General features: G+C 53.3%; 1 protein-coding gene and 1 pseudogene across 2 annotated transcripts; one reads left to right on the forward strand and one right to left on the reverse strand.

Annotated features, from left to right (window-relative positions):
• Window positions 1–41: 41 nt before the first annotated feature.
• Window positions 42–7,958, reverse strand: LOC308560425 (myotubularin-related protein 9-like; annotated as a pseudogene). Its single transcript has 11 exons — window positions 7,950–7,958; window positions 5,718–6,012; window positions 5,439–5,539; window positions 5,087–5,213; window positions 4,822–4,994; window positions 4,112–4,336; window positions 2,415–2,574; window positions 2,095–2,236; window positions 1,795–2,013; window positions 327–471; window positions 42–261 (listed from the first exon to the last, which is right to left on the reverse strand). The product of its transcript is annotated as a myotubularin-related protein 9-like (transcript).
• On the forward strand, window positions 7,852–9,501 carry FAM167B (family with sequence similarity 167 member B). The gene is made up of 2 exons (XM_081145179.1): window positions 7,852–8,347; window positions 9,026–9,501. Exons 1-2 carry the CDS (start codon window positions 8,087–8,089, stop codon window positions 9,254–9,256), a joined length of 492 nt encoding a protein of 163 aa, XP_081001305.1. The 5' UTR covers window positions 7,852–8,086; the 3' UTR covers window positions 9,257–9,501.
• Window positions 9,502–10,785: the final 1,284 nt, after the last annotated feature.

A 10,785-nucleotide genomic window follows, 5' to 3' on the forward strand; every position in this document is an offset into this window, starting at 1 on the left:
AATTCAAACCTGGCACTTCAGTATTCTGAGCTGTGCTGGCTGCAGCACCCTCGTCCAAGGTCCCAAGGTGCTGAGGGGCCTGGAGGAGTCTCAGGAACATCTCGGCCACTCTACGAGATGCCAGCCCTTAGGGCTGGGACTCAGAGGCTGAAACCATTAGCTGAGAGTCTTAGGTATTCTCCTTATCTGTCACTATTTGCCACACCTCTTCCCATGCTACCTCTGAATGCTCAGGTGGGCGGGTCCAGTGCAGAAACAGGCCTGAGGAAGAGGAGGACAAGTAAAGTTGAGCAGAGGATAACTCCCTAGGGGAGAAGGGGGGTCACCTTGCCATAGTCTTAGGCTATGGGGCTCCATAGAAGGCCAGGTGGATTGAGGACATAGAGCGGGTTCTGGAGTTTTCGTTGCTCTTTTGGCTGGTTGAGCCCAGACCACAGGGAGTGTGTTCAAGTTCTTACTTCACACAGGTATCTGCAGGGAGTGAGTTTCCAGACTCAGCTATGTGCTCTGGGATTCTTAGTAGGGTGACAGCCACCCTGGGGCAGTGGTAACCTCTACTTTTTCCTGCAAATGTTATTGCCCGTCAGATCCTGTACTGGGCACTAGAGTAAAATGGAACAAGACAAATTCCTGTTCTTAAGGAGTTCTTAGCTTTGTCTGCAAGTGCCAGGGCAGACTAATTAGGTATATGCCATTTGAGCTGGGTCTATCAGCAGAAGTCCACCAGGTGTGCAAAAATGGAAATCGGACGGGGAACTGCATGGGCAAAAGTGAGACAGTGGAAAAGTCCCCAGTGTGAGTGTTGATAGGTCAGGACTGGTGAGTTTGTGTGTGTTTCTTTAACTGATGTATGATGAAAGTAGAGATAGAGCAGTGTGGAGACTGTTTCAATGGTCCACATGGAAAGGAAAGAGAATTTGGATTCGGGTTGGTAGAAGGAGCCTCTGACAGGAAAGGACTAAGTAAGAAATTTTTAGGACAAAGGCTAAATATGAAGGATGGGAAGGAGGTAAACAGGTAACAGTTTCTAACTTGGATGATCCGTGAATAGAGTAGTAAAAACAAGGGGGTGGGGTGGGGGCTAGGCAACAAAAGATAATAGGATCTCCACCTTCCTGGAGGGGAGTGAACTCTCCCCACATTTCAGTCTGATGAAAGAAACATGGCTTTTGGGGGCATATTGGGAGCATATGCAACACGCCAGCCGAATAAAAATAACCCACTTGTGTGCACACTACATGTCAGGCACTGTGCTAAGCACTTTCCATGCTTTAACTCTGCTAATTCTCACACACACATACCCCCCAATAGATATGGCTGTGATTATGATCCTCTCTTTGCTACTAATGAGCAGAGACTCAAGTTTGCTTATGATTACTCAGCAGGTGAGTGGTGGAGCTGGCGTCTAAGCCCAAACAATTGGACTTAGCTCTCAACCTCTATTGCTTCAGTACAATCAACCAGCAATGCAAGCCCCAGAAATGGTTTCTTTTTGCAGCAACTTCCCCTTTCAGTCCTTGTTTTTAAGCAAGGGGTGCAATTGCTCTTGACTATGGGCAGCGTGGGTAGGTCCAACGGACTGGCCTTGGACCTATCCACCTCTGGATTTTCAGAAATTAGGGGAAAGTGTGAGATTTGGAGGTAGGAAAGGAGAGAACACTCAGAGTTTTCCTAAGAGAGAAACTCAATTGAAACAGAAAGATGTCTTCTAAGGAAGTAAGGTGCTGATGCAGCAGGTATCTGACCCTGTCCTGTGCCTACCCTCTTACCCGCCTTTACACCCCCTTAGCTCACCTCTCCTTTTCACTGTTGCAAAGGAAGGTGCCAAAAGGGGAGGCATAGGCATGCTCAAACAGTGCCAACAGCAGCCCCTCCCCAAACTCCTGTGGCAGTGAGAACTGGTGGCTCAGCTGCCATGCAGCCCAGGAAGAGGAGAAAAGTGGGTGCTTCATGCTTGGGGCGGGCGTGGGAGAAGGCTGAGCGGGCACAGCGCAGCTAGAAGGGGTGGCCAACCTGAGGAGGGGCAGAGCCATGGGCACAAGGAAGCGGGGTTTCTGTATACAGGGGTAGGGCTGGGGCTGGGTGACTACTTACTAGGATCCATTCCTGCTCCACCAGTTTCTGGAATCCAGCCATGGTCTGGCTCAGGGGGTCCAGGATGAGTTGGGCCAGTGATGTCACCAGCAGGGTATTGTCCCTGCCTTCAGCCCCATGTACCAGAATGCAGGCCCCTTCCCTGTGGGCCCAGGGCTTATCATCAGGGCCAGTCCTTTCCTGTCTGGGGTGGACAGGCCAGGAATAGAGTGGGCCCAGTTCTAGGCTGTATTTGCTTACTGAGGTATGGTTTTGTGCCTAAGGATTGAGAGCCCTGCCCATTCTGCCCTCTTCTCTGTCTCACATGGTAGGGGTCTTACCTCTCCACGGCCTGGGCTGCTAGGCAGGCGGTGCTATGCCTCCTTCACATGTGCCAGCCAGCAGCAGCCCTCTAGTTGACTAAGCCAGTGGTTAGTGCTCTGCTCCAGGTCCCCACAGGGCTCCATCAGGTGCACAAAGCTTTCCTATAGGGGCTGCCCCCTACACAGTGGGAGTCTGGTCATCCCTCCCCCAGCCCAAGCTCTGGTGAGCATATCCTGGGAACAAATGCTCCAGACCAAAGAGGGAGACATAGAACCCTCAGAGGAGCCCATCTGACAAGAGGGACCCAGGACCCTTTGGGAAGCCCACCTAATCTGATGGAAATGATTCAGTATCCTTGAGGATTTCCTAATCTGATGAAGGAGATTCAATACCCTTTGAGGAGACCTACTCTTTTGGTGGGGGGCACAGCACTCTGGGGAAACACAGAATGCCCTGGGAAACCCCCAATTTGATGGAAATATCCAGTATCCTTGAAGTACCCCAGTCTAATGGGAGCAAAACAGTACTCTCTGAGGAAACACAACACTCTTGGGACTCTGGTATCTGCTCCTACTTCCCAGAAACTGCTGAAAATTACCAGTGACTCCTCTTAGAAAATCTTTTATTATTATTATTGTTATTATTATTTATTTTTTAATTAAGTTGACATACAATATTATATTAGTTTTAGGTGTATAATGTAGTGATTAGACGTTTATATAACTTACAAAGTGATCACCCCATTAAGTCCGGTACCCATCTGACACTATACATAATTATTACAATATTATTGACTATATTCCCCATACTGTATTTTATATCTCGTTTATAAAAACCTTCAGGAGCTGCTCACTGCCTTTTAGGATAAAGTCTAAGCTCATAATCATGGCATTTAAGATCTTAGCTCTGGGCCCTGTCACCTCTTTAGCCCCACCTCTCTCTACCTCCACTTCACACACTACACTCCCACCATACTGAAGTGCTTGCAGTTCCCCAAACAAGACAAACGACCAGGCTCTCTGCTCCTCTACACCTGCAGTGCCTTCCACACGGAATGTCATTCTTTCACCCTCTGACTAACTCTTCCTCTCTCGGGTCTCAGCTAGAGCATCCTACTCTCGGGTGAACTTTCTTTGGACTACCTACACTAAGAGAGGGGCAGCTCCTCTGTGCTGCAACTTAATCACTGAGCTCTAACTGCAGGTTTACCGCTGATTTCTCAGCCATGTCTGGGCTAGCCACCATTTCAGCCTCTGTGCTCAATGTTGGTTGAATAAATGAATAAACAGAACTTTGTATTCTGGTTAAGGGAGCAGTGCACCCTCCTCGAAGCACAAAAACTCCCTTGGGACCTCCTCTTGGTACTACTATCTTCTGGAGACAGGGAATAGATATAGCTGGGCAGGCACAGTCCTCAGGGCAGGAGGCTGGGACCAATATGGAGGGGCATGTGTGTGGGGGGGGGGGGTGAGGTTATTCCTGGAAGACAATTTTCAGTTTAATGTAAAGAAGTGCTTTTTCTTTCCATCCGAGTGGGAGCACGCAGGGAGTCATGAGCTGTCTGTCAGTGGGGGTGTGCCAGTGGGGATGCCTACCTGGCTGGATGGCTACCAGGAAAGGCTTAACGGTCCTCAAGGTTTCTGTAAGATACCTCCCCACACCCCCATGAAAAGTCTTGCAGGAGAACCTGGGAGAGGATGGGAAGCCCCCTTACCTCTCCGGGGGACGATGCAGCCGTTTCCAGCCAGGGTAGGCAGCCTTGGATTCTGCGCCGCTGCGGGTCCCGGGGAACTGTTTGGCAGCGCGGGCTGAGCGCGTGTCCAAGATGCTGCCCCGGGCCGCAGGGCAAGCCCCCGCCAGCGCGGGTCGCAGCTGCTCCTCATCCTCGGCAGCGCCGCTTCTGGGGCTTGGCCAGGGGCTGGCTGGACCGCAGCAGCACCCGCAGACGGGGACTCGGCTCCTGGTTCAGGAACTTCGCTCAGAGCCCCCGGGCCGGGTCTACACACGAACGGGTCAGAGCTGGCAGGAGCGGACCGGGGCGCAGGAGCCTTACAAGCGAAACTCGAAAGCCTCAGAGCCGGGTCTGGGTTGCTTGTGGCGGGACCGGGAGGAACCCCACGAGTCGATTGGGGGCGGGTCCTGGTTTGACAAAGAAGGGTCTGAGCTTCCCAGGCCCCGACAGGCCAGGGGGCGGGGCCACCGAGCTCTGACTCCGAAACCCGGGAGGGGGGCTGGGCAGGAGCGCGGGAAAGCAGGCTGAAGCGGATTTGGAGGCACCCCCCCCCCCCGCACGGCCAGAAAAGGCAGGAGCTAGGGCGGCAACCGCGGCACCTGTGGGACGGCGAACTGGCCTGGCCGATGCAGAAAAGCCCAGCGCGGACGTGGTTACTCCTAACCGCAGGGTTGGGGAGGGGCGGGGCTCACGGCTCCGCTGGGAGCTGGGTGGCCGCGGAACCCCGGGAAGCGGGCTCCCTGGCGGAAGCGGGCGCCCAGCGCCAGGGTATCACCGTCCACCGCACGAGGCACCATCACCGCGCGGGGTAACTGGGGCACAGGCGGAAGTCCTCGTTCACCTCGCTCGGCCGCCACGCGTTGGTCTGCGGCGTAGGAAGGGACGAAGGCCAGGCCTACAGCACCCAGTGAGCGCCACGTGCCCGCTCCCCTGCCAGGCCCCCACGACCGCACCCACCATGCGAGCTATTCCCTTGCGGTAGCTATTCGGGCCGGTGGAAGTGCCAGGCGTCGCCCAATCTCAAGCCCTTGGGACGGCAGAAGAACGGATAGGAGGTGATGATCGATTCCAGGGAGGACAGCGCCTGGGGAAGGAAGTCAGGGGGTCTGGGAAAGGTGGAATCATCTCGCCCACACCCTCCCAGCCCCCGCCTCTCCAAGCACTGCTCCACGCCACCCTGCGTCCCCTGGCCATTATCTGTACCCCGGGGTAACACTGGCTGCTGAATACTCTTGCTCAGTAGCCCTGTTTTCTCCCCTCGTGACGGGATAGGGGTGGTTTATGGGCCTCGGGTGCACCCGTGGCGTACCTCGATGGAGGGGGCTATGTCCAGCGTCGCTTCCACGCCCTCTGCGTCCAGCTGTAACACTCGCGGGTCCTTACAGCGCAGCGTGATGGTCACCCGCGCCCCTGGGGATGGACGGGTTTAGGCTTATGTACTCAGCCCCCCATCGGGGAGGCGGGGGGGGGGCGAAACCAGTTTTAGAGGATTGGACGTAATGCGTCAGCTCCAACTGCGCTTGCCCTTTCCCTTCATCCCGCAGAACCCCGAGGTCCCCAACTCCTGGGTCGCCCCCGCGAAGCTCACCGCTTCTCCATGGAGTCGACGCTACGCAGCAGCAGCAGCCAGGAGTCGGGAGTCGCCTGGTGTCCTGGAGACAGCAGCAGGTGGTGGCCCGTGACGCTTAGCGTGCTTCTCAGGGGGGAGCCTCTGGGCCCCGCAAGAGCTCGGTTTGGGCCCCGCCGGTACCGATCAACTCAGAACTCCATTCCTCCTGTGGTGGGCCAGCAAAAAGACGGACTCCAGGAGCGTTAGGCGGCGCAAGCGCAGGCTCCAGAAGGGCCTGGAGCTCGCTGGGCAGCTGGCTCCGCCGGCAGGGCAGCTGTTAAGGAGTCCCCTTGAAGAAGGGACCACACAGTTTCAAAGGAATGTCCGCCTCTTCTTGTCAGCACCTCTTAGCAAGGACTCCAGCCAGAACTTGTTAAGGAAACCTCAATTTTGCCATCTGTGAAATGGGGAGAATAATCTTGCTTAAACTTTTAACCTGGTGCCTGATTCTCAGGAGGCACTCAATATTTTTGGCTTTTTAGACTGTAGTACTGGCACTCCTGCTGACTTAAAAAAGAAAGAAAAACACCACCTCTTCTTCTGGACCATGGTGGAAGGGGTGGAAAGCGTGGGTGTGAAAATGGGAACTGCTTACTTCCTCCCTTACAGCTGAGGTGAGGTGGGGTGGGGTGGGGTGGGGAAAATCCTTTGGTCTACCTTAAATGCAAGCAGCTGTGTAGCTGGCGCCCCTCCCCCACCACAGCTGGAGCTCCCTGCCTAAGGGCGCCCTCTAGGGTGGCCACTTCTGGTTTAGAACTGCCCTCTGGAGCCCCATCCCCTATCACTCCATCCTTTGACCAAATAGGAATTGCCCATACACTGAACTGGGCTCTATATTTAGTGCTGGAACTAAAGGATGACTGAGTTCTGTTCATGGGGTTTTCAATCTGGCAAGAGGCACACTTAAACTGGTAATTTACACGAGGCTACTGGAGGCCTCATCAACCCATCCATCCAATTATTATTTTCTTTCTTAAACATTGATGCCTACACTCTGTTGAGTGCTGATTGCTAAGAAGAATAAGATGGACTCCTGCCTTCAAGGGCCTTCTGGTGCACTGGGTTCCAGGCTTGTGTGTATGTGTGTTGAACCCTTCTTTCAAATAAAAAACAACAAAATTATAGGTGGACCCCCATAATATAAACATAAAATTGAAACTACTCTATGAAAGGAACCAGACATAAAAGTACAAATTGCAAACTTGCAGACCAGCAGCATCTGCTGGGATAGGAATTTGTTAGAAATGCAAATCACGACACCTCCCCCCCCTTACTAAATCAGAAACTGGGAGTGGGGCCCAGAAGTTTTTTTTTTTTAACAAATTTTCCAAGTGATTATGACACATGCTGAAGTTTTACAACCACTAGAAAGTATTTTAAAAGGGCTAAATTAATCTGTGCTGTCAGAAATTAAGGTAGTATTACCCGTTAGAGATTAGTCACAGGCCAGGAGCACAAAGAATATACCAGCCTGAACAGTGGAATACAGCACATTGTTGCTTGGTCTGGGTGCTGGTTACATAAATGTGTTCAGTTTGGGAGAATTCATTAAGCTGTGTATTTATGACATGTGAATTTTTCTATGTGTGTTATATTTCAATAAAAAGTTTTCAAAAGAGAACTGCTCTGGCTGAAGCCCTGGGAGGGGTCTGGAGAAGCAGGCCTAGGAGCCCATCCACAGCTGTGCCCTAATCCTGCATGCAGTCTCTGAGAGATTTCCAAGGGAACCTAAAGTTCCTTAGAGTATAGCTTGAAATCAACGATCTGTCCCAATAGAGAGTTAGTGACTTGTCCAAGGCCCCTAAGAGCCAGCGCCAGAACCCAGATTTTCTGACTACCAGGCCAGGGCTCTGGACACTTCCTTTGCTGAAGGGCCAGTGCCATGAGTGAGGACAGAGGGCAGCTTGTCAGCCTCCTATCCCCTCCCCACTCCCCTGCTTGGGTCTTGGGAAGAGGGCCAAGAAGCTGGTGTTGGTGATGCTTTCCTCATCCTGGAACAATTTCCTTTCTGGGAAACTGGGTGTCTCCTTCTGGGCAAAGACAATAAAATTCATCCAAGGGGGCCAAGGAGCAGGGCTTCTTCTGTCACCAAGCGGATGGGTATCACGTGGCTCCAGGGTTAGCGGTCCAGGAAAATCCCAGCCCTTGCACGCTCTGCCTCCCACACCCATCTACTCACTCACTCTGACACACTCAGCCTCCCCTGCCCACCTCAGACATTCACCATCAGGCACTCCCTGGCACACTTCTTTCACCCTCAGCTCTGCCACCTCTCCCTGGGCAACATTGTCAGCCTTTCCCTAATCCCAGAGCCTCAGTCTTAATCTGTCACTCACCCCAAACCCACCATGTCCCTGGGGCCACTGAAATTCCAAGCAGTGGGTGAAGAAGATGAGGAAGATGAGGAGGAAGAGAGCCTGGACTCTGTGAAGGCACTGACGGCAAAGCTGCAGCTGCAAACACGGCGGCCTTCATACCTGGAGTGGACAGCCCAGGTCCAGAGCCAGGCCTGGCGCAGGGCCGGAGCTGGACCTGGGCAGGGAGAACCTGGGGCCATCTGCGGCTTCGACTCCATGGACTCTGCCCTTGAGTGGCTCCGACAGGAGCTGGTGAGTCTGGTGGGGTGGGCAGCCTTGCAGAGGGCCTTGGGGACAGTCCTCCAAGACCACAGGTATGGGGCGGGAATGGGAATGGGCCCCACCTCCAGCAATTGCCCATTCCTGTGGCTGTGTCCAGGGGCTGAGGAGCCAGGAAGGGATTTGTTCAGCATTTTATTCAGGAAGACTTGCTGAAGGATTCCATTCAATCTGCTGAACTTGTGCTTCTGTGGCTGAAGGGGTAGAGCCTGCTCCTTAGGCCACCAGTTACAGATGGGGAGGGCATGGCCTCCCCTACTCTGGGAATTGCTATACCTGAAGACACTGTGAAGTACATAATGAGGCACTGACCATGCTGGAGGCGAATCTGAGGAGCTGAATGTTGAATAGGTGGCTCTTAACCCAACATGTGCAAATATAAAGAGGTCCAGGATCCCAATTGAAGATTCCACTTAGTTATCTGTGATGGGGCCCCAGGCACCTGTATTTGTTTAATGATGGCTTCTTAGCTCGGTTTTAGAACCACCCGTGTGGAGCAAGGGCAGTGAGATGGGGAGGGATTAAGCTGGGATGAGAAGGGATGTGGAGGACACAGCCAGTGCAAAGACTCAGTGTGTTGACAGGAAGGGAAGAACAGGGCGAGCGCGGCTGAGGGCCAGTGCAGCCAGCTGATGCCCCTCTCGGCCGCAGCGGGAGATGCAGGCTCAGGACCAGCTGCTGGCGGGGCAGCTGCTTCGCCTGCGGGCCCAGCTGCACCGGCTGAAGGTGGACCAGGTCTGTCATCTGCACCAAGAGCTGCTGGACGAGGCCGAACTGGAGCTGGAACTGGAGCCGGGGGCCGGCCTGGCCCTGGCCCCCCCGCTGAGGCACCTCGGCCTCACACGCATGAACATCAGCGCCCGACGTTTTACCCTCTGCTGAGGTGAACCTGTATGCCTACTGAGCCACCCGCTACCCATTTTCCCCAGCCCACCTGGAATGGGGGAAGTGATTGTGCCTCAGAGGCACCAGCACCTGGCAAGAGTGGGGGTTGGTGGGTACAGTCCGCTCTAGGAGCATAAAGCCCCAGCATCCTGTTCCTGCTGCTGGCCCAGCTGTGTGGGAGGGGGGGTGGGGAGGAGCTCACAGACCCCCAGGCTCTTCAATAAATGCCCTCTCTGCTTCCCATCCAGGTCTCTGCAGTCATTTATTCAGGCCAAGGTCGCAGAATGTCTTCTGTTGCTGGGACCAGGGATTCATTTCAGGAGAGAAGGCCTGGGTTGGGGGTGCACATGAATTAATGGATACCGATCACCCCACAGCTCTAGCTCTATCTTATCAAGATCAGAACTGGGAAATAACTTAAAATCCTAAATGACCCCCATGGAAGGTGACTTGGGTAAATGGGCAGCTGAAGAATGCAGATCTGACAGACTTGGATTCAAAGTCAGTTCCACCATTTATTTTTATCAGACCTTGAGGAGGTCCCTTAATTTTTAAATCTGTTCCTTTATTCCTAAAATGCAAGTGCTAATTCTCATGACACAAGTAGTTGGACATGTCTTAAGTGTGATAATGCACAGTAGCACTCAATAAATGTGAGCTATCAATCGCTTATCATTACTATCTCCAGTGCTATTACTATCAGGCTGAGGCCCAGAGACAGGCTGTGAAGGGGCGCTGAGGCCTGCAGCCCAGACTCTGAGCTATGTGTCACCGTAGGGTTTTTTTGGTGTGTTTTTTAAACTTAGTCTCTCTCAGCCTTTGTTTCTGTGTTACCCTCTTTGTCTGAATTTCCAACTAAGGCTTCCTCTCCCCCCACCCATTTCCTGTCTCCTCTTCCCTCGGCAGCTGAGGCTCACACAGAACAGCTTCCACCTCACAAACCCCAACAATGCTCTGTGGGTTCCCCTCCCCCAATCTGCTCACTCAGTAGCTTAGGCAGTGGCTGGTGACGCATTTATACTTTCCTCTGGGAGGGGTCAAGGCTCTTGGGCCTGATAAAGGCAGCCTAGAGTTTCTTAGAACACTGATGACCTGGCCCTGAGCCTATGACTGTGCCACCTTCAGCGTGGCCCCAGGTTAAAGGGAGATTCTTGGCCTGCTTGTTGCCTGAGACAAGGTTCCTGCCTCCTGCCTATAACAGAAAGCACTGCCAGTCTGCTGCCTGCACCTGGGTGCCCAGGAAAGGGGTGTTTGTTCTGTCTTCAGGAGATGGTGCCAGGCCCGCACCTTTAACAGGGTCTGTGGCCTTGCCTCTACCTGAATTAGAAGTGGTCCCCTACTTTCCAACCATGAGTGTTGTACCGCCTGCTTCCTTAAACAGCTTGTTGTCCGGCATCTGTCTGTAAGAGGAGTGTTAGCCTACCCTTTGACTGTAATAAGCTATTGCCCTGTGCCCTGAAGTGATATGGCTGTTATTCTGACTGCAGTGGCCATGTTAGCCTGACATCTGACTGTAACATGGGGGT

This window comes from Miniopterus schreibersii (genome assembly GCF_964146895.1).
Source record: "Miniopterus schreibersii genome assembly, chromosome: 8".
NCBI classification, from domain to species: Eukaryota; Metazoa; Chordata; class Mammalia; order Chiroptera; family Miniopteridae; genus Miniopterus; species Miniopterus schreibersii.

What these genes read in the sequence shown, in the direction of transcription:
- FAM167B (XM_081145179.1), top strand. Translation starts at nt 8,087, where the DNA reads ATGTCCCTGGGGCCACTGAAATTCCAAGCAGTGGGTGAAGAAGATGAG. An exon ending in AGTGGCTCCGACAGGAGCTG is followed by an intron (nt 8,348 to 9,025) that starts GTGAGTCTGGTG and finishes TCTCGGCCGCAG; the next exon opens with CGGGAGATGCAGGCTCAGGA.